The following is a 24,102-nucleotide window of genomic DNA, read 5'->3' as shown; positions in this document are numbered from 1 at the left end:
ATGTCTCTGATTTATAGTTGCCTGTTAATTTTGTTTTTATTTTTTTTTCCTGATTCCTTATTTGGTTCCCCTATATTTCTCCTATAAGTGTCTGCATTGCCCCAACAATCATTTAGTAATAGGTTATCTATTCTTAAGTCTGTTTTGGAGGAATCAAGACATAGTATCTAAAAACATCTTTATAAGATTCCTCCAAAACTGATTGAAGAATAGATAACCTATTACCAAATGATCATTGGGACAATGCAAACTTTAGTAAGAATGTTTACTTTTGCCTGTCCCTTAGGCACTTTGTCTGTATTGTGGAAGAAAGGTCAAGAATGGCTTCTTCAAGGAAGGCAACGGAGAAGCGGCATAACCCAGTAGAAAGCATCTGTAGGAAAATCAAAGCCATCCGAAAGGGAGAAGGGATTTCAAATCCGATCCGACAGATAGTCAGATACCAACTTAGCAGTTTTGATAACCCACAGAATAATGCCAAGAAAGATTTTGAGGAGGTGCTGAAGAAAATGACTGCTGCTCACACTTCTGTGCCCACTACTCACTTCTCAAGTTCTGAGAAGGATGTTGCCTTCATTGCATCTCCAAGAACCCCATCCAGCTTTCATCTCAGCTCTCCAGAGAATGCAACCTACTCTGTGACTCTCACAAGTTCTGAAAACACCCCCAGTATGAGATCACAGGACTCCCAGAACTATACGTCTTTGATATCACAGATCAAAAAAGGTAAGACCTCTGTAAGCAGGGTCTGAATATAACTATTGTAGTAAAAATAATATGAGTACTTTAACTCTTGACTTTGCTTCCACCTCCAATCAAAGACTTTGCTTCCACCTTTCCTCTTCTGGTTTCAGTGGTAACAATATAACCTGTGAGAAAAGATGGGAAGTATTTATTTTTTAATGTTGGTTTTTCTAATAAAGCAATAGGCTTATCTAATCGGAATACCTGAACAAAAAAACTTAAGTCCACATTATCATAGACTTATGGAAGCATCTGCCTTTCCCTTTTGTTAAGTATGTTTCTTCTTTCTTTTACTACCTTTTTTTTTAAAAAGATTTATTTATTTATACAAGCACTGGGTACAGTCAGAAGCATGGGAGGGTAAGAGGATTCACCAGAGCGGGGAAGCAGAACAGGCAGAAGGACCAAAGTACACTGCTGAGGGGAGCAGCGGGCGTGGCAGGAGAGGCCCAGTGCTCAGCCTCTGAGCCACTGGAAGGCCCTGTTTCTTTCTTAAAAGAGAAACGTTATATATGAAGTACAAGTATTATCTATGCTTTTGATTGAAAACCTGATAGAAATTCTAGATGGTATTTACAATCATAATCATACACATTTCTCTACTGACCCCCAAAAAAGATTTTCTCTAAGATGAATGAGAAAATTATGATGGTAATACAGAGATAGGAAGGAGTTAAAATTCATAGAATTCTGAAGGGCCTGGCTAAAACCTACCTTTTTAACAGTTTTTCTGTGTGAGACTGAAACATGTAAGAGAATGTGGATTCTATTGCAGAGTCTTTAAGGGGAGTCGGGGGAGAATGTAAATTGTTCAGACCTATTTCAATGGCAATTTTGCAAACTCCATTTAAGGGGCTGCTTATAGAGTCCCGTATGTGATCGGCACTGAAAATCAAAGCAATATAAAATGGTTATTTTCTGGTTTTAGTTTTGCTTTCCCTCTATATTTTGTTTTATGTAATACTAGCTATTTTTCACATGGCCCTTTTCATTTTTACAAAGTCAAAATGCCCATTTCCTTTATCTCTCCTTTTTTCTACATTTATAGAACTTATAAATTAAATGGAAAAATGAGTAATGGGCAGCCCTTCAGGTCCACTTCTTTGGTTGGTGTATTCAAGTGAAGAAAAGGTATTTTGGGCAGCTGTTTATTAAAAACTTTATTAAAATTAAAGCGATAATCAGTAATCATCATGACACAGTGAAGGATGGTATTTGCGAACTCTTCTGGTAAAATGGAAACTAGGAACTGATAACAAAAAAGATGTAACCTGTAGCTTCAAGGGTCTGTGAAATTTACTCACAAGTATTATTCATGCAGGTGTCACACAGTGTACAGGTTGAGTTGGAAATGACCTACTGAGATGTCTGGTAATGCTCACCAAGTCATCTGTGCTTTCTAATGCAAGAGAAAGGGCAGTGGTTTGTGTGTTCCATGTGGCTGTGTGCACACATGTGGTGCATGCTAACTTGAGAATAAGGAGAGCTATTTAGTTGTTAGTGATTATTAACATATTTTCTGTGTTAACATTTTCCCATCTGCATGAGAAATTCATTTTTTTTCTTGAATAGTTTCATTATTCAAATAAAAAATATCCAAGAAAAGTTTGTTTACATAATTAGTTGTCTGGCTGATCCCTATGTTCCCTCTCCATCCTCTTTTTGTATTTTGTTACTTGTTAACAAAACCGGTTCTGTGATCTCTTAAAATTTCCCACAATCTGAACTTTGCGATTTTGTGCCTGTAAGAACACTTACCCTGTCTGTCTTCTGTGTTTAGAGGTTTTATCAGATAGAAGTTTGACTTAAATTTTTTTGATAATAACTCTATATAGAGGGTGTGTGTTTTTTTATTAAAGACAAAATGATCAATGATTAAGACCTAGATTTATTTCATTAGTAGTTGTAAAGCCTGATGTTCTGTCATTCCTTCCTAATTCACCTGGTGACATAGTTATGATTCTGAATTGGATCCTGCACCAGGAAATGTTAAAATGAATAAGCAAAGGGGAACCAGTCTTGATAATTCCCCAAGCGGATAAAACCAGTTTAGTGATAGAAATAAGATTTTATTTAGTATATGTAGTGAGACTAATCTGACCTGGGTCATTTCTTGCTTATATCTCTGGAAATCATAAGCAAAACTTAGAATTATTTCCCAAATCTGATATAATTGTCCAAATTCTCTAACATTTATGAAAAGTCTAATATTATAACCAATAACTCTTGAGAACACATAGTCACTGCCTTCTGAGTCTATAAACTATTTTAGTCTTCTTAAATCTGGAATAGGTCCTCATCATATTCCTTGTCTTTTATGACCTTGCCATTGTTGAAGAGCCATGGGCCAGTTACATTGTAAACTGTCTCATGGTTCCTCTTGATTAGATTCAGGTTATACATTTTTGCAGCATGCTGTGGAGGTGATATTGTGTCCTTCTTAGTGCAATATATCAGGATTTTGAACTTTGATTAACCTGTCTCTGACTCCTCTATATTTGGAGGTTACTATAGTGCCTGCCAAGTTTCTTTATTGCCAAGTGACTTTTTTTTTCTTATTAGTAATTAACTTATAGAAATCAGCCTATTCCTCATCAAAATTTCACTTACTACTTTTAACAAAATCCATTGGTGCTTCTTGCCTAAATTATTACAATGGCATATGTGAACTGGGAACTTCACCATCTCCATTTTTAAAAAAAATATTTTTTTACCTGTCAGTAAACCATAGGCTTTTACCTTCTCCCTAATCAGTACTACAATACATTTTGGATTTTTCTGATATTCTTGTATTTATTATATATTATATTCTGTTATTATTGTTTTGATGTTCATTTGGCTAGGATATAGTCTTCAAGCACCTTCCTATGTATGTTTGACTTATTTCCATCTTTTTTTAAAAAAGATTTATGCATTTAAGAACTGGGTTACAGGCCAGAGATGTGGGGGGTGAGAGGATTCACCAGAGACAGTGGGGAACAGAACAGGCGGATTGACTGAAGTACACTGCTGAGGGGAGCAGCGGGCGAGACAGGAGAGGTCTGCCTCACCATGTGGGTTTCTCTCTGGCTGGCTGGGGATCAAACTCATGCTGCTGAGGCAGTGGACTCCTTCATACTGCGGTGCTTAACTCCTTGCGCCACCAGGGTGGCCCCTTATTTCCATCTTCCTTTGAACTTATCCTTACTTTTGGTATAACCACATGTACCCACTAATATTTTGACACACCTACATTTTGTTTTTTAATAACTCCCTTTCCCCCTTGATATTGTAAAGTTCTTTAGGCTTAGTCTTACACATTTCTTACCCCAAACTTGTAATCAGCTCTGTCTTCAAGGATGCTTGGCTCCTTTTCCTGGGAGATAATATAGAACAACCACCATCTGGGAACACAGAATAGTTGTTTCTAGAACTTTTCTGTGGTCAGATCTAGGAAGTACTTTAACTTTTGAAGATAAATGGCAATATGAGTTCACAGACTTTCTTCTAATGCTAATTGAAGGGCAATCAAGATTTATTGATCTCGGGCCTCCCCAGTGGCGCAGCGGCTGAGCACTGGGTTGCGAAGCTGCCCGCAGCCTCTGGGGCACCAGTTTGATCCCCGGCTGCTCCCCGGCCACTGGAGGAGGGTCCCACATGGCGCGCAGACCTCTCCTGCACCTGCTGCTCCCCTCAGCAGTGTATTTCGTCAGTCTGCCTGCTCTGCTCCCCGCTCTGGCATTGGTGAATTCTCTCACCCTCCCGCGCTTCTGACTGCACCCAGTGCTTGTATAAATAAATAAATCTTAAAAAAAAAAAAAGATTTATTGATCTCCTGTGTTCTTATCTCCTTTCTCACAGAGAGAAAATGTTGCTTCTCCATGATGCTAGTACAAATCTCCTTTGCTTTATTCTATGGTGCATTCACAATAGTTTCAAAGTAACAATACTCAAACAACTTGTATCATTTCTCTACTAGTGAAGCACCACAAACTTGACCTGCCTTAAAACTACACTTAAGTAATACCTGACAGCTTCTGGGATTCAGGAGTGCAGGCACATCTGAGCTGGATCCTTTCCAAGAACTCAATCTGTAGTCAGGTATTGGCGGGTCAGTCATTTTATCTACAGTTCATCTGGAAATGACCTGCTTTCGGTGGCAAAATTTCCTTGTGGTTGTGGGACTGAGGGCATCAGATCTTGCTGATGGCAGTTAGAAGCCTCCTTCAGTTTCTTTCAATGTAGGCAGCTTGGAAGTTGGTGATATGCTTCTTCAAAGTCAACCAGGAGTGAGGAACTCCAGCAAGACAGGCACCATGATCTTAAGTAACTTAAACATACGAGTACATACATGTAAATCCACATCACCCTTGCCATATGCTGCTAGTTAGATGCAAGCCACAGACCATGCTCACACTTGAAGGAAGAGACCAGGGTATAAACCCCAGGAGGTGGGGGTCATCAATCTGTCCATCCCACTATCATAATATTGTTCTGAAATGGCTGGTTGAATTTTATTTATTTATTTTTTTTTGGTCACCTTTTTTTCTTAAGTTATTGTAAGGGGCAGGAATGGACACAGTGCAGGTTTTCTAGGATCCCATGCAGACCAGGTGAAGGAGGAGTCAGAGTCCTCAGTGGTTTTATGCAGGTCTTTTATTTGGGTTCAACAGGCATATGGCAGGCAGGGGTGCTGGGGGGCCGGGATGCTGGCAGGCCTCCCAGCCCCAGGAAGTCTTCACTCTATCTGGGCTCTCTGGCGTTCTCTGCTTCTCTCTTGGCTTCTCCTCGGCTTCTTTCTCAGCTTCTGCTGGCTTCCCCGTGACATCGCCCTTAAAAAGCACAGTCTTAGCCCAGGTGAATCCTATCTACATCTGCCCACACCCTACTCCAGGTGTCCGCCATCAGGCATGCATTCAGGACCGCAAGGATCCATCATCTATCCTGATGGCGGGAGGGCAGAAAAGCCTGACCTTTTCTTTACCCTACAGTTATATACAACATGTTTTCTGAGTATGCCTGAGGATTGTCTTATAATTTGTTTTTTTGTCACTTAATAATTTTCAGAACTTGTCTGTGTTGTCAACTTAGAAATGATGAGACTAATATAATCATAGGAGCATTTATTTGAGAATGGCAATCATAACCAAAATTCAGTCCCAAGGTATGTGCATCAGGGGCAGGGCAGGGCAAAGTGGCCCTCACTTAGTCATTTGCTGTAAAGCTTTTTCGATTTGTTTTAAGTGCATTCATCTTTACATGATTGGCTTACAAGGGTCTTCAGAAAGCTCCAGCTTTGGCCTGTTGAAGAAATCAGCAAATGGTGTTTTGTTTTTCATTGTCACTGTATTGCTAAGTCAGGCTGGCTATTGTTCACTTACACATCTCAGCCTATCAGGACAGGACAAGGAGTCTGTTTGACTCAAAACAGTACTGGTCTCACAGTATCGACAAATTTTTTTGTGTACTGTACTTTCTTGGGCTATAGTAATTAACCAGTCTATTTTCATTGGTTAATGGGGTACTTTATCATAAACAGTTTCACCACAGAAACTTCATTCATGAAATGCTGTTTTTAAGGAAAGAAAATAAAATGGCATTTTTTGATCACTTCCCTTAAGTAATTATTGATTACATGTATAATCTATATTGAAGCCTGACAACCCCATATAATAGGTGCCAGAACTCTATCTCACAGATAAGGAAACTAAGCATCAAAGAGATCAACTAGTTTTCCCAAAGCCACACAGCTTACATTTCAGAGTAAGAATTTGACACTAGTTCCTATAGCCTCCAGCCCAATCTGGTACTACTACCATCTGCCACATCAGCTCAATGGGACTGCAAGGTCTACATAGCAGATTTCCAGAACCTAAGGAACCAGAAAGTGTTACAGCAGCAGAAAGAGCACAAGGGACCACAGTGATGGTTCATAGGTGATGTGGTAGTAGGATATTTATGGGGACTACACCTGAGGGGAAAAATTGAATACTGTAAAAATATTAACAACAATATAAAAAAATTAATAAAAGAGGAAAAAGGCCTTTCCCCATCTCTCCAAATTTTCCTTTCTTCTTCCTAAGGCTCAATAGAAGCTAATCACTTAATAGATTACCTGAAACAAACATTTAGTCAAGATTCTGAAGGTGGTGGCTTTGAGCTGTGGAACATGCTAGATGCTGACAAGAGAGACCCTCAGGTGGATCTGGAAACCTTCCAGGACACGATGAAAGAATGGGTGACATCCTATAGGAAGATATGGTAAGCACTGTCCCAGCAGGTGCCTTTTCAGGTTGTTTTAACAATTGACTGCAATGAATGTGAACCCCCATCTTTGTGTTGATGGAAATGCTGTGCAGTGATTCTCACACTTCAGCACACATCAGGATTGCTTGGAGGGAATGTTACAGCTAATGTTGGGCTCCCACCACCGTGGTTCAGGTGGTCTGGGGTGAAATCAGTTTCCAGGTGACACTGCTGGTGATGATGGAGGTGGTGGTGATGGGTGTACTTTGAGAACTTTGTTGATCTGTCATTCATTGCGGGTCCTCCCTGGTGTCCTAAAGGTTAAGCCTCAGTGCTATCACCTTGACATGCTAAGTTCCATTCCTGGCCAGGGAGCTAACTTCTTCTGCCTCACCCACTGCTCCCCATAGCAGTGTGTCTCAGTAGATCAGCCTGTTCTGCTCCCCACTCTCTGGTGAATCCTCTCACCTGCCCCCCCTACCCCACACACACTTCTGGCCTACACCCTAGTTCTCCTACCAAAAAAAGTAATTAATTGTGATTAGGGACCACATGGATTAGGTTCTCACAAAGAATTAAACTGGCACAGGAGTCCTATAAATTGTTGATATTGACCACCAGACATCCAATGCATTTAAACCCCCTTCTTAAGGTCAGCGAGGATATTTAGGTAGTGAATGTAATTTGGAAGCCTGGAATGTAAAGAGGTTAGGGTAACAGGAAATATAATGCGATAGAGAAAAGTGAAGAAGAATGGCACCTGTCATCTCACTTGCCACTTGTGGATACCGGAGGGGAATTATCTTCCCTTCTAGGAAGACTGACTCCTGTGATGGATACTTAATGTTTGCTTAAGGAAAACTTCAAACCCAGAGGGTAGCAAAAGTGGCTAAATTTCACTTAAAATAGGAGGTTTAGATAATTTCAAAAAATATAGCTGAAATAGTGTATGCCATTGTGTACATCCTGCAAACTGCCCCCCCCCACCCATCTAGAGCAGGGACTAGAGCAAAACCATATTCATGGACTTCAAGTCATGACAGACTCCACCTTGCAGTCTATGCAGAAATCTGCTACTTGAGAGTAAATGATTCTTTGAACCCACACTGATAGCCAAGAAGCCTAACAGAGGCAACATTTTAACAACAGGCACACAGCCGTCACACCTCCAGTGTTTTCTTTAAAAATCAGGGTACCTATTAAACCCCAGCATTGCCTTCCTCTGTACAGAGGTAGCATCAATGTATCTTTATGTCAAGATAATTTAGGAAAGCAAAACATCTAAGTTTATTGATTAAAAACCAGAAGCAGGCATCCCCCCCCCCCCAAAAAAAAAAATGACTCTTCTATCTGTATAACCAAACTCAGATTTGGGATTGTTGGAATAGTTCTCACAGAGTAAACTCTGTCGGACTTTATCCTGGGTAAGAAGCTTCACCTTAATTATGTAATAAACTCTTTATGGAGACTTTGATTTTGGTGAATGTAGCACAGTCAGTGGTAGTGTAAGTTGATGTTGCTTTTTCAAGTTAGGAATGCGTATCTGATGCTTCAAAATATACGAGTTTGAGTGAGTAATGAAACTTCAAGAAAAATAATTTTATGCTACGCTATAGGAAGAGAATGTTATTTATGATAGTGGTAAATATAAACCAATTTTTTTAAATAGACGGTTAGACGGATAAATTATATTTCCATATACTATAATGCTAGTCACTTAAAATTATAATCAGAAAATATTTGACAAGAGAATACCCAAAGGTATTTCAAAGAATAGGCCTTTCATCCCTATATAATGCCACATTTGCCAAAAAAATAAAAATACATGTAGAAAAAATATGGGAAGGACATATTCCAAAATGATTATTTCTGCATAATGGCCTTTTTGTTCAGTCTTAGTAAAATTTGTTCTCTAAAATATTTAAAACCTGGTTTTGTAATCAAAGTACCAATAATCCCTTTATAAAATGGAGTGAGGGCAAAGATCAAAGTCTTAATTTTTATACCATGTAAAGGAAAAGAAAAAGCAAGAGAGGCATAAATGCAAAATACAAGAACTCAGGGATGGGGATGGGTGTGTCACTAGACATAATAAGAATCATTTTGCTCGGCGACTTTCTGAACGATCTCTCACCTGGGAGCACCAGGAGAACCTATATGCGGATTTTGTGGCTGCTCCAGAGGGATAAACCAAGGATTTGGCATTTATAAAGATTTAAGTAACAAAACTTAAATCATGGAATAGAGATTCTTAGAAAACAAAGGGCTGACATTTTAATGTATTTATTTTAGAATTAAAGTTTGAATTTGTATTTGGGACAGAGGCTAATACAGAGGATTCCCTAAATTTCAGGAGCATAATGCTCAAGGTTTTAAGACCGAGTTGGCTTTCTAGGAGAAAGGGAAAATACTGACACCATCCATCTTCCTGAAGTAGTGGTAGATGAGGCCTCTTCCTTCCAAACCTTTAGACTGTGGTCTTGTTCTTTCCCCAAGAGGCCATGGGTCATCCCAATTTGTGTGGCCTTCGTAATCCACCCCAGTCTCTTGTCTCCTGACCACTGCTGTGGTCACTACTTCGCTGTTTCTGCACACATTTCTTTTTCATCGTAGGTTAATAGCCCATGAAAGGTGGAAGTGATTCCTTACCTTTCTGTCACCCCACATCTCTGAGCCCAGTGTTAGGCTCCAGTTACTTGTTGAATGAATAGACTTTTTTAAGTCAGAAAGAAAAACCTGAATGGTAAAGTAGAGAGCCTATCTGAAAACTTAGCTTTGGTATGCAAAGACTCCTACCTCCTGAGGACTGTATTTGGCTTGCAGGGAAGGAGTGAGCAGTGGGCCACGTGGCAGCATCCAGGATTCTGATTTTGAACAGGACGGCAGAAAATCAGGCAGAGCAAGTATGTATGTTCTTTAAGATTGTTTTGCTACTCCTTGTGGTTTGTAGAACTGAATTTTTTTTTTTTTTTTTTTTTTTTTTTTTTTTTTGGTGGGCCCCTCGCTGGTGGCTGAGGATCGAACTGGGGCTGCAGAGGCTGCGGGCAGCCTTGCAACCCAGTGCTCAACTGCTGCGCCACCAGGGGAGGCCCAGAACTGAATTTTTTTTTAAATAAAGCTCTTGTATATATTTTAGTTATGATGACCACAGATACAACATATTCTACACCAGGGTATTTGGAGGCTTTGGATGGCGACGTGTCGAAAGGAATCTTGTAAGCGTTCTTCTAATGCTTTTGCAAGTATCTCAGCTTTTATGATTGATTTTTATATCACAGATATACATATTTCACTTATGATAAAGTCATTTAACTTTTCTTGGTAAAACTAACAGTTTATTTATAACCCTCTTTTTATTCCAAATTGCCTCAGGACAAATTTCACTAAAAACACAAATTATATAACATTAGTAATATATAAATTGTTTTTGCCCTCATAAAATTGTTCTTCATTGAGTTCATGTATTTTTCATGAAAGACAAGTTCCATTTGAAGTAGAGTTAAGGCATTGACCTTAAGCTTGTCAGGGGATTACTTTTTCAAAACTTTATTTTATTTCATTTTGGAGATTGGGAGTTCAAGGTTTAATTTTTTTTTTTTGATATAGTTTTCAGGTGTGCATTGTTGTAAATCAGCACTTGTGGATAGCACATGATGCTTACTTCTAAAAGTCTATTTCTTTCATCACACAGTGCAACCCTTTTATATTTACATATTTTTTGTGGTCTGCAAGCAAATCTCCAGGGCCTCACACAAGCAACAGAAAGTTCCTCAGGATCTGTAGGTTCCAAAGGAGAACCAGCTCTAAGGAAGACACTTTCTCGCCCATATATATGTATTTTTCACCTTTTGTTCCCAATTTTTATTGAAGTAACAATGATTTATAACATTATGTAGGTTTCAGGTGTGCATCCTTGCAAATCACCATCTGTGTGTAGTACATTATGTCCATCACTGCAACTCCAATTCTATCCTTCACCAAGCAGTTGATGACTTATACCTGATTCACCCATTCCCCTTATGCATTCCCTTCTAGTAACCATGAATTTGGCCTCTGTAAAAAATTATTTTTGTTGCATATAACTCCTTCATTAGTTTTGTTTGTTTATGCATCACATAAAAGTGAAATCATGGTATTTCTCTTTCTGCTTCTGATATACTCCACTTAGCATAATACCTTTTCAGTCCATCCACTCTGGTGCAAAGTAGATGTACAGGAAAAAAGCTCTTTTCTGCAAACTGAGTTTGGGATGTTAACATGAGTATGTAAGCCTGTTTAGACTTAACCATATTCCTGATTGACTGGAAGGCACTACAAATGTTGAAGATGATTCTCATTTATTCTTTTACCTGCAGAAAGGAGACTGATTTGATTACCCATATAGCAGAACTGCATTTCAATAAGCAGAAATTGGAGGAGAAAATCATTAAGTTTAAATTGGCATTAGAAACCTTGGAAGAAGCTAACAGCCAGTTATCAGAGGACCGCACTGAACTGTGTCTTCAGGTAAAAAGGTGAGCCATAGGAGAACCAGGCTTCCCCCGTGATCTGAAAACAGAACATTTCCTATTTGGTATGATTTGTTAGGGTATTTTTTTATTCCCCAGTCCTCAAATAATAACATACCAAATCAATCTAAATGGGAATATTTCAATCTAAATGGGAATAAATACCAAGAAAAACTTGTCCTGTGTGCTGGGAAGCTTGTTCAGTTCTTTGTCCTTTTTAAAATCTCCATTTTTATTGAGATATAATTCACATAGCATAGCATTCACCCTTCTCAAGTACACAGTTTTTTTTTAGTATAGTATAAGGTTGTGCAATCATAACCATGATTTAATTCCAGAACATTTGCATCATTCCAGAAACAAGCCTCATTAGCTGTCATTTCCTATTTCCCCTCCCCCAACCCCTGGTAACCACTAGTCTAACTTCTGTCATTATGGATTTCATTCTTCGGGACATTTCATAAACATGGCATCATGTCCTGTGTGGCCTTTGTGTCTGGCTTTATTCACATAGCACTGTTTTCAAGGCTCATCTGTGGTATGACGTATGTCACCACTTCGTTCCTTTTTATGGCTGAATAATACTCTTATACAGATGGACCACATTTGTGTATCTGTTCCTCAGAAAATGGACATGTGGATTATTTCTATTTGGGGGATCAATAAGAGTGTTGCTGTGGACATTTATGTGCAGGATTTTGTGTGGATAAATGTTTTCCCTTCTCACTCCCCCTTGCCACCCTACTGCCTGGGGAGAATGTGTAGCATCGGATGCTCTGTCCTTACAGCTGCCTGTGGCCTGAAGTCCTCATCTCCTTTACCTGGTTCAGCCTTCATTCTAATTAGATAGCCAGGCCTGCTCCACTCACCTCCTTTACTCACTTCTTCCAACCCTGTGTCTGCCTCTTAGTTCAAGTCAGCATCCCCCTTCCCTGGTTCACCCCAGCAGCCTCCTGATTGTCCTCTCTGCCTTTTCCCAGACTCGCTGCACACTGTTAGGTATGCTCTTCCCAATGCTTTCACCACATCCCACCTCTCGCACCTTCTGATGAAACCCTCCTTGTAGATATTCACCTGGTTGTGAAGCCACGTGTGATGGCGCCTCTGCTGTCTCCAGTCTTCTTCCCACTGCAGACTCTTACCAGTTTCTAAGCACTTGAGCTCTCAGTGACTCTTCATTCCTATTCTCTTTCTCTCTCTCTCTCTCTCTTTCTCTCTCTCTCTCTCTCTCTCTCTCTCTCACTGTTTCTATCTCTCGCTGTTTGTCTCTCTTCTCTGTACCTCTCCTCTTGCTCTCTCCCTCTCCCCCATTATCTGAGTTACTCATCTTTTACACAGTGTCACAGAACTTAGGTTCAGTCTCACTGTGGTTCTTATCCCCACCATGGTATCATTATGATTGTTCACCCTATTAGACCATAAGCCGCAGGAGCAAGACCTGTCAAGATTAGCTTCACTTTCATTGTCTTCCATTCCTGACACAGGATCGGAGCTCAATAAATATTAGTAAAGAAAAAGAACATACTTTCTTTGAGGCTCTGTCTAGAAAACAGTTTCATTCTGGTGGGATATATGCGCAGGTTATCCTATGCTGCGGATGACTACAGTTCACTCATTGTTTCTTGATGGGCATCTGGGTTATTTCCAATGCTTTGTTATTACAAAAAGTGCTACAGTGAATACTTTCATGAGTTATATCACACACAGTCTATGAAGTCAGTACTTTAGTTGTCAGCACCTCACTTTTATGTAACTTCCCTAAGGGAAGGACCATGTCTCTTGCTCACCATCACAGGCCCTCCTGTAGGACCCAGCATCTGGACTGCCATTCGGTAAATCCTGGTGGAATTGCATGAACTAATAGTGCATCCCATTAGGAGGAAAGAATCATGTAGTTCAGCCAATGATGGCTTTCAAAGGGAGCTCACAAATCTTTATCTTCAGGATAAATGTTCCTTTTCCCACCATATTCCTTCCTTTTCAAAGACTGTGAAAGATCATGAATATATTTTTACTATTTTGGCATCTGGTTGAAACCTTCAGTGGTTTTCGACTTGGGCTCCAAAATAGCCCTTGGCTTTACTCTTTGACGGTTATATTTGAGGTTTTGCTCATTGCCTTCCCCCCACCCCCGCAGTGCCCACCAGGCTATTTTGAGAACAAATCTGTTAAAAGAAGAGCTGGAGGAACTGAAAACTAGTATGGATGCTTTAGAAGAGCAGAAGACCATGACTGTGGCCCAGAACAAGCAATTAGTAAGTTATCTGAGAACTTTGCAGTGGGCATATGGTTCATGTATCTAAAATATAGGAGGGTTTGCTGAGGATAACAGCCAGCAGTCAGTGTGCTGGCAAATGAATTGGTAACCCCTTGGAAAATTAAAGGCAGGTAGTCTTTCCTTTTCAACCAAAGATTAAAATTCTTTCCACATCGCTCAGCCATATACCAAAGGGTTTGTGGAGATCCAGAAAATCTCTGGAATGCCTCCTGAAGGTGATAGGCTGATTCCTAAATACCTGATGCTGAAAAACACTTGAATTACAATTTTTTTTCCCTAATCTTTTTCTAAGATCAAAAGAAAAAAAAAATCAGTCTTTTCAGTACTTACATATCTGAGAAACTCCATGAGCTAGTCATTATAGGAAATCAAAGCAAGCTTGTAATTTTAGAGCAAAATATTATCTAGCTTCAGCTCTAACTCAAGTGCCAAAGAAGTAACTGTTTATACTGACAATGTTAAACTGTTCCCTATGGCACTGGTAATGGTATGCAAAATGCTGATGTCCTAGCAGTGCTGTAGCATTGTTGATGATGGTGGGGGTGGCTGAAGGTCCTTTGGATGGATTTGTTTTCAGGTATCAGTTGGAAAGCTGTTTGCAGAGTCTGTAAGTCATCCCGACACTTGGACCACACAGTGTCCCTTATTCATTCTTGATCTGCCATAGCCAGTGCAGCTCAGCTCTTAGCTCACCGGGAAAATATGGGGACCATGTGCTTTCCTGTGAATGCATTACAGGACTCAGTTGGACCCCTGAGGAACTTCTCACTGGGGCAAGGTGGAGAAAGGGTCAAGAGGCCACCCTTAGGGAATTGACTGCCTGTATTCAAGTCCTGACTCCGAGGCTGTGTCATCTTAGAGGAACCAAGGGCTTTGTAACCTTAGAGGACCTCTGTAAACCTTGTTTGTTCTCATTTGTAAAATGGGGATGATGATAGCATGGCCTTGGGCTGGCTTGAGGGGTGTCTGAAGCCATACTTATAAAGCAGTCATTGTACTCATTACCCCCAGGAATCCATATTGCTAGCTGCTATTGTTCATGGTGCAGTTAGATAATCCTAATCCTTTGCATTTTTATAGTGTTTTACAATGTCAAAGGATTTTTAATCTCTTGCTGGTTATCATGGAAATTCTGTGAGGGAGGAAGAAGCAGAAGTTGCTGTCATTCATTTAATAAAACTAATGAGATAGTTTGAGGATTCAAAGTCAATTGTTAAATAAATGAGCACTAGAACTGAAACACACTGTCTTCTGTGTGTGTTCTTGTACTAATGAAATCCTAACCTGAGATGTTTTTTATTTTTATATTATAAAAATAATAACTTTTTACTTTATAAAAATATGGAAAACCTTTTTATAAAAATATAAAAATATGGAAATGTGTAATAACAAAGAAAAATTAAATACCCCCAGATTCTTATCCTATTTTACCCACAAGATTTACTATATTTTCCTAATCCACTTATCTGCCTTTAACACTTAGATTACTTCTATAATTTAGCTATTGTAAACAGTTCTGTAGTGATAGTGTTATAGGACAGGGAGAGGGGCAGTCCAAACCCCGCAAACCTGCCTATTCTAAATGGGTTCTGCCATCCGCCGCATCAACACAAAACACATGAGACTTTAATGGGAAGGAACTTTAATAAAACTAGGAAACAATACAGGTAAGGCAAAGAGTCTAGTTTCTAAATGAAGCACCCAAAGTTACTCGTCCCCTCGTGGGTAAAACTCCATCCATATGGGATCGGCCCAGAACAAGGCCCCAAAGCCTGCTACAAGTCTAAAGCATCTTCCAGTGGGGACCCCCAGAAAAGGGTCACAAACAACCGGACAAGCCCGGAAGGAAAAGAGCAAAATCAACATCAAGATAAAAGCTGCCATGGTCACCTCCCCACGGGTCTCACCCACATCTGTGTCACCCAGTCTACGACCAAAAGACAAGCGCAGTTTCTTCACGTGTCTCTAGGCTCCATGTGCCTCCTCCAGGTCTCCTTCTGGCTCCATCCAGCTTCCTTCCTCAGTCTCTTCTTCAGCTTCTCCTCTTCCTGCTCAGCTCCACCCTCCCTTGGGTGGGGCAGGGAACCTCCCCTTTTCCTGGGGACCACCCTGTTACAATAGGAGTAAATATATATCTTCGAAATAATAAATTTGTATTCTTTAGGTAGATACCTAGGAGTGGAATTTGTGGGTCATATGATAGATCCATTTTTAATACTTTTAGAAACAGTTTTCCATAGGCCCAGGAGCAGTCTACATTCCCACCAGGAGTGTACAAGTGTTCTTTTTCCTCCACATCCTCCACAACACTTGTTGTTTCTGGTCATTTTGATGTGGATCATTCTAACAGGTGTGAGGTGAAATCTCACTGTAGCTTTGACTTGCATTTCCCTGATATGTGGTGACAAGCTTTTTTTCATGTGCCTCTTGGCCATCTCTGTCACAGTTTTAAACAGAAAGCTGAATCTCTGTGATTTCAATGAGTGCACACTACCTGTCATGTGTGGATGGAAGAAGCCAGGTTTGTCCCTTTCTTGTTTTCTCATCTTTCCTTCTGTCGTAGGCTGAGTTAAGGAGAAAAGTGACTTCTCACAGATCCCAAGAAACTGGAAGCCAAGCCTTAACCCCATTCTAAGAATGTGTTCAAATAAGATTTGTGTGATACTGTTGCAGGGCAGGGAGAGGGGTACCCCCGAACCCCCAAACCCACCTGCTCTAAATATGTTCTGCCAATCCACCGCATCAAGACAAAACATATAAACCTTTAATGGAAAAGAGCTTTACTACAATTAGTGTGCAATACAGAAAAGACAAAGAATATAGTTTCCAAATCAAGCATCCAAAGTTACCCATTCCCTCATGGGTAAAAGTCCAACCAAACAGGATTGGCCCAACGCAAGGCCTGAAAGCTGCCACATGTCTAAAGCGCCTTCTGGCTGGGACCTAGAAAAGAGTCAGAAACAGAGAAGTCTGAGAGGAAAAGAGCGAAATCAAAACCAAGATAAAAGCTTCTATTTAACCTCCCCACAGGTCTCTCACCCACATCTGTTTCAACCAGTGCAAGACCAAGAAGCAAGTGCAGCTTCTTCACATGTCTCTCTGCTCTGTGGGCCTCCTCCAGGTCTCCTTCTGGCTCCCCATCCTGCTTCCTTCCTTCCCCAGGCTCCTCTCCAGCTTCTTCTCCTCCCTGCTCAGCTCCACCCTCCTTTGAGTGGGGCAGGGAACCTGGAACCTCCCCTTTTCCTGGGGACCACCTGTTACAATACATCTGTGTGCCACACTTAAGTTGATAAAGTGGGAGAATGTCAATAGCTTTGAGGCAAGTGTGTGGTCTTTTCAGAACCATATCAAATGCTTTTAAATTACTTTTTCTCTTAATATATTAGGAGGCAGAGAACCGGGCTCTGATTCATAAGATTCGGAATCTCCAAGAAGAGGTATGTTGAAATCATTAAACACTGGCATAGACAGACATACTGCAACTCTACAATCGTGATCTGTGATTTTGGGTTAAATAGAAATCATGGGAATAGTCAGGCTCCTGTTGTAACAGGGTGGTCCCCAAGAAAGGGGGAGGTTCCCTGCCCCACCCAAGGGAGGGTGGAGCTGAGCAGGAAGAGAAGAAACTGCAGAAGAGACGGAGGAAGGAAGCAGGATGGAGCCAGGAGACCTGGAGGAGGCGCATGGAGCCTAGAGACACATAAAGAAACTGCACTTGTCTTTTGGTCGTGGACTGGGTGACACAGATGTGGGTGAGACCCATGGGGAGGTGACAATGGCAGTTTTTATTTTAATGTTTGTTTTTTTTTAATGGGAAGGAACTTTAATAAAACTAGGAAACAATACAGGAAAGGCAAAGAGTCTAGTTTCTAAATGAAGCACCCAAAGTTACCTGTCCCCTCGTGGGTAAAAGTCCATCCAAATGGGATTGGCCCAGAGCAAGGCCCCAAGGCCTGCCACAAGTCCAAAGCATCTTTTAGTGGGGACCCACAGAAAAGGGTCAGAAACAACCAGACAAGCCTGGAAGGAAAAGAGCAAAATCAACAATAAGATAAAAGCTGCCATGGTCACCTCCCCACGGGTCTCACCCACATCTGTGTCACCCAGTCCACGACCAAAAGACAAGCTCAGTTTCTTTATGTGTCTCTAGGCTCCACACGCCTCCTCCAGGTCTCCTTCTGGATCTTCATCCTGCTTCCTTCCTCAGTCTCTTCTACAGTTTCTTCTCTTCCTACTCAGCTCCACCCTTCCTTGGGTGGGGCAGGGAACCTCCCCCTTTCCTGGGGACCACCCTGTTACACTGTCAGCCAAGGATCAGTATTGTTAAATTCAAGTTAGGAACACTGGAATGATTTTATGTCTGAACATTTGAGGAATAAATGAAATCAAAGAAATTCAAACAGAAGAGGCTATGAAACTAACTCATCTAAAAAGTACACAAATTGATGTGGTTTTTTGAGTTTGGAGTGCGGGGTCCTTGGGTTCACCCTGGGAAAGGTTTCACCAGAGTTTCCCTTTCAGCGGCATGGGGTGAGTTTCTCCGTGACAGAGATGTTAGTTACATTTAAGGAGCAGGTTTGTTAAGAAAAGGCGACAGAGAAGGAAGGACACTTGCAGAGACACAAGCAGGCAGAAAGAGCTGCCCCAAGGGGAACAGGTTTGCTGAGAGAGGCCTGCATAGTTGCAGGCGGACAGCCTTGAGGAGAGCTGCCTCTGCTGAGGGAGGTCAGTGGAGAGAGTCCTGGCATGGTACAGGTCACAGGCAGGCAGAAAGCTGCTGCCCTGCAGAGGGAGAGAGTTGGTGAAAAGAAGCACCTGCATAGTCACAGGTGGGCATTGGGAGTGCTGCCCTGTGCTGGTACAGAGACTGCACTGATACAATCTTTTTCTCTTTGGGAGGGGCTCACTCCTTTGTGGAGTGGCCTGTTACTGATTTTGGATAACAATGAGAATCTGGACTGCAGATTCCAGGATAGGGAACTGAGATTCCAGGATGGGCCCAATATCTATGTTTACCCTCAGATCTGTGCTTCGGACACTCCCATACAGGTCTGATATCTGCTTGGGCCTTATGCCTTGTGATAAGGCACTGACTGGTGCCTAAGGATCTTGATTTCTGTGGCTAGGTTAATGGTTAATGGCTAATCCCTTCTATGCCCACCTCCTTGTGTGAGTCAGGTTTTGGTCTTGTGATGCCTCCTTTAGGTTTTCTATTCTTTCCTCCATCAAAATCAAGAAGGAAAGCCTGGACATTATTTAATAATAATAATAATAATAATAATTATTATTATTATTATTATTATTCCACTAACTTAGGTGGTAAAAATCTTGTGTCTAAGACCTGAATCTTAAATTTACTCAAAGCTTGACCTTAAAAAGCCATTTATGTTTTCGGGGGTAAGGTCTATTCTCTAGTTATTTTGCACACTAAGATAATGCATGTGCAAATGCATCCATTTGGTTGACCATCATGTGCTTCATAGATGTTAGGAAACATTAGTATAATCTAAAGAATGCTATGCAATATATGTGTATTTTTAAGCAACAAAATTAAAGCAATGGTGCTTTACCAAAGCTACTGGTAAGTTCCTTCTTTGGAGGGAAATTCTATAGGTACTTTTTGAATGTGAAATGTTATGTAAAGGTTTTTAATTTTGGCTTTACTTATGCTAATTAGACGTATTTATTAAGCTGTGGTGAGCAGTCTAGAGAGCTATCCAACATATGGGTCAAGTGAATGTTATTCATAGAGGGTTGAAAAAGAACAAATATAAATTAGAAAGAAGCCTTGCTTCTTTCAGGCTTTTGTAAAACTTGTGCATTACATTTTAAATTCCAATGGAAGATCATTTTCCCCTCATATTTAGGATGATTGACTAGCACCACAAATTTATAACAAGACAATTTAGAATTGAGATTGCATTGTAATTTTTGATATACATTATAATGAGCATTTCAGTGTCACCCCTGGTTGGTATTCTTTTCAGGTACAAAGCTGATACATTGTCAATGAAGAATAACAGCACAGTTGTTTGTTACTATGTTTTTCACTTTCATTCATTCATTTGCTCATTCATTCATTCACTTAACACTCACCTGTTGTGAGACCAGTGTGTGCTAGGAAGTAGTGTAGGTGCTAGGGACACAAGCTTAAGCCAAATAGCCACATGGAACTAGCCTGATAGGTGGCGATTAGTGCTTAGGCAGAAAAGCAAGGCAGGCAATGGAGTGGGAGGGAGGGGGAGGGAGGGGGAGTGATTTAAACCAGGGTGGTTAAGAAAGGCAGCACTATGAATTTAATCTTTTGTTTAAGAACTTCACCAGAGGCTTATCTGTGGAAGAACGTTCCAGGGAGAGGAGAGAGCAAGCTTAGGCCTCAGGCTGCAGTCTGTCTGCCATTTTTGAGGCCAGGGTGGCCTGAGCAGTGTAAACAAAGAGCAAGAGGCACAGCCCAGAGTTGCAGGGAACCAGGCCCTCAGGATTTGCTATAGGCCTTCAGGGGCCCAGTTGTTTGTACTGCGAAAATGGAAACTGTGGGACAATTTTGAGCAAGGTACTAACATGATCTGATTGCTGTTTCAACAGGATAACCCTGCCTGCTGATGGGTTTAGATTCTACTGCAGTTGAGGCATGGAAAGAAGCAGGGATCGGCCCTTCTCATTATCCATGGGGACCTGGACTGGGGCGATAAGAAGAGAGCTGGAGAGAAGGGTTCAGATCAGCATATGCTTTGTGCATATGCAAAGTGTTTATTACGTACTCAGGTGTATCAATGTTCCCTTCTGTGTCTAAGAGCTCAGTGAAATACAAAGTCATCTGCAGATACTGAGGATATGTTGGAGGAAATAATGGAAGTTTGTGGAGAGTAGAGGGTGAAACAGACAGGTGTTGACAAGCTTTTTTTGTGAAGGACCAGATAGTATATTTAGGCATGGCTAAGACACCCTTAGTCAAAACCACTGACTCCTGCTATTGTAATGTGAAAAGGCCATAGACAATATGCAAACAAATGGATAGCTGTGTTCTGGTGAGTTCATTTACAAAACCAGGTGGTTAGCTAGAGTTGGCCAATGAGACTGGGGAAGTGGGTATAGTCTTGCAAATCCGTAGGCAAATGCTCATGTGAATGGATTAGGGGTATATGATATGATCACCAGTGAACATTAGATCATGGTTATGCATTCAACATGGGGCCTGTTAGTTCTTTGTATACTTCTTTAACCATGTTTGTCTGAAAGAGTGCTGGCACAGAGTGGGTAGCCAGCTGAGTTCAAGCAATGACTAAAGAGAAGTAGGGGAGAGGCCAAGGAATTGGGGAGATGTGCATGAGAAAGATTATGATGATTGGCCATGGAGAAATTTAAGCTGAGTAAAGAGGGAATTGAGTTCACAGGAAGGTATAAGGATAATGAGAGTGTGGATCAGTGGGTGGGGGACTCTGGTGGGGGATGAAGACTTATTGGTGCTCCAAGAAGTATCTGGAAGGACAAGAAGTGTAGTTGAAGAGTGAGATGCTTGTTATTGATACAATGGAGGAGTCTCCGTGACTGGTAATGGCAAGCTTGAAGCTATAACTATGGAAGTGAATGGCCTAAGTGGAATGGAAGATAAAAAGGAACTACTGAGATTATTCTGGATGGTTTTGTTAGAAGGATAATGTTGTTTTTGGACAAAGCCTAAATTATGTCCCTTACTTTAAAATAGATTACAATGTTAAGGAAAATTCCATTTCCTAAAAACAATTTCATGATGTTCTTTCATTTTTCAATCTAAATCTAAGAATACCAGGGCCTCCCTGGTGGTGCAGGGGTTAAAGTCTCAGTGCTATCAAGTACCACCAGCCACTGGGGCATGAGTTCGATCCCCAGCCAGGGAGCTAACCCACATATGGTACAGCAGACCTCGCCTGTCTCACTCACTGCTCCCTTCAGCAGTGTAGCTAAGTAGATTTGCCTGCTCGGTTCCCCACTCTGTCTCTGGTGAATCCTCTCACCCTCTGCACCTCTGGTTTCTTGTATGCATAAATAAATACCCCAGTTTGTGTATGCATAAATAAATAAAAATAAATCTTTAAATAAATAATAAAATAAATCAAAGAATATCATCTTCTTTGACTTTAGAATACTATGAACATGATGGAGATACATACATTAGAAAAGAAGATTGAAGAATTATGTGCAACTGAGAGAGAGCATCAAGTAAGCACTTCACAAATACTGGTAAAAGTATTTTCTTCTGTTGAAACAATATTACTCTATGAAGGTGCATGTGATTCAGACACACATATGAAAACTTTTGATTATAAATTTTGGAATTTGTACTCCTCAAGATATCTGAATTATAAACAGCAACTTGAATTTTTTTTAGCATGATAGCTTTACTGATAAATAATATAGCACCATTAAATTCACCTACTTAAAGTACACAAGTCAGTGGTTTTTAGTATATTTGGATTTGTGCAACCATAACCACAATTAATTTTAAAACATTTTTATAAGCCCAAAAGAAATCCTTTAGCATTCACTTCCATCCTGCCAAGCCCTAAACAACCAATCTTTTTGTCTCTTTCCATTTAATCATATCATATATAATGGAATCACATATATTATCTGGCCTTTTATGACTAGCTGTTACTGCATACAATGTTTGCAAGGTTTGTCCATATCATGGATGTATCAATATTTCATTTCCTTTGATTGCTGGATAATATTCCATGTAAGGGTATAGGTGGCATTATGTCTGTCCATTCATCAGCTGATGGGCATTTGGGCTGCTTCTACTTTTTTGATTATTCTGAATATTGCTGCTGTGGACGTTTGCATACAAGTTTTCGTGTAGACATATTTGGATTTCTTTTGGGCATATCCCAAGGAGGGAATTATCAGGTCACTTGATAACTCTGGTTTAATATTTTGATGCACTGCCAGATAGTTTTCCTAATGGCTCCACCATTTTATATGTTCCCACCAGCAATGTATGAAGATTCCAATTTCTCCACATCCTTGTGGACACACATTGTCCTTTTCATTTTTTATTCTGTGCCAATTTCTCACTTAATTCTATTTCCTAGGTAAAGAAAGCGAGGAAAGGTATGTGTTGGGGGGGGCAATCTTTCCTTCATTCAATTAAGGATTGATACCCTATAAAAATGATTTTTATCTAAATTGCATCTATAATATATATTTTTTGTCATATGTTCTTATCAGGAAACAGAAAGTAATTGTTAATTCAGGAATTTGTGTTATGCCTGCTTCTGGAGGTATTTTTTGAACAATATTTATAGTTGTAGCATATGTTTGAAATGATATATTTAAATTTCATGTCTATATATAGAGTTTTCAAGTTTCCTAGCAGACACCCCAAATCTACATGTGTACATGTATATGCATATATAAAGCACTTATAATTTAGGCATTAAAATTAATTTTATTCTAGGAATGACTCTTTGGGAAACACAACTGTCAGATAGTGGAAAGAGCCAGAAGACAAGGGCTCATATAACGTCTCTCTACTCAAAAGCTTTATAGCCGCAAGCAAGCAGCTAACCTCTTTAATTTTCCCAATTTTCTCATCATCTAAATGGGTCTGGTACTGTCTACCATGAGCTTGTTTGAAAGTCAAATAAGATGATTTTGTGAAGATACATTAGAACTAAAAGAGGGATATCAGATAAATGTATATATGTATGCTTATGATGATGTTACTTATGACTATGCTGATTATTTTTCTAGGTTTTCAATTCAATCAATCAATATATATATATATATATTTATCAATTCTGTTTAGAAGCCTCTCCAACAAACTTGATTTTGGTTGGAATAAATTGAATTTTCTTTTGCCAAAGAAATCATGAACATTTAAAAACTGGGAACAGTTTTTATCTAAATTTTGATTTTCACCCAAAGGTGGAAACTATCTGTTCCATATATGTGATGTGTTTAAAGGCAGAAAGAGCATGTGGCTAGAGCTATCGACTCTGGAGATTCTGAGCTCAGCTCTGTCACTTACTGTGTGTGATTTTGGGTGAGTCTCTGAGTCCAAAGTGCTGAGGTTTGATTTTCTCCTGGTAGAGTAAGGGCTCTGACCTCTGCCTCCAGGGTTGTTGTGAGGCTGGATGTCAAAGATCTTTATAAAGTGATGAATACATGAACACCAAAGGGAAATCAGAAAACTCTCTCCTTGAATGATTTTATGGTACTGCCGTTTTTATCAATGTGATGTGTCCCTGACTTTTCCAACCTAAATTTGTTTCTTTTCAGATGCAGTTACACATGTATGAAAACACTTTGCTTCATAAAGATGCTTGTTTGCAAAAGGTTGGTACTCTCCCTTCCCATGAACTCCTG

The 24,102-nt window shown here is 40.2% G+C and overlaps 1 protein-coding gene across 1 annotated transcript in view; it reads left to right on the top strand.

The window, feature by feature from the left end:
- Positions 1 to 320: 320 nt before the first annotated feature.
- Positions 321 to 24,102, top strand: part of IRAG2 (inositol 1,4,5-triphosphate receptor associated 2) — a gene marked incomplete at both ends in the record, with an annotated part of 85,489 nt that continues 61,707 nt past the window's right edge. Inside the window, 9 exons of the mRNA XM_084256010.1 lie at positions 321 to 726; positions 6,807 to 6,984; positions 9,793 to 9,872; positions 10,106 to 10,184; positions 11,325 to 11,483; positions 13,615 to 13,732; positions 17,142 to 17,192; positions 21,877 to 21,954; positions 24,016 to 24,072. Coding sequence (XP_084112136.1) covers positions 321 to 726; positions 6,807 to 6,984; positions 9,793 to 9,872; positions 10,106 to 10,184; positions 11,325 to 11,483; positions 13,615 to 13,732; positions 17,142 to 17,192; positions 21,877 to 21,954; positions 24,016 to 24,072 — 1,206 coding nt within the window. The remainder of the gene's footprint in view (positions 727 to 6,806; positions 6,985 to 9,792; positions 9,873 to 10,105; positions 10,185 to 11,324; positions 11,484 to 13,614; positions 13,733 to 17,141; positions 17,193 to 21,876; positions 21,955 to 24,015; positions 24,073 to 24,102) is intronic.

This window comes from Talpa europaea (genome assembly GCF_964194135.1).
Source record: "Talpa europaea genome assembly, chromosome: 15".
Taxonomy (NCBI): Eukaryota; Metazoa; Chordata; class Mammalia; order Eulipotyphla; family Talpidae; genus Talpa; species Talpa europaea.
The sequence above is the reverse complement of the archived record's forward strand: the minus strand, read 5'-3'. Positions and strand labels throughout refer to the sequence as shown.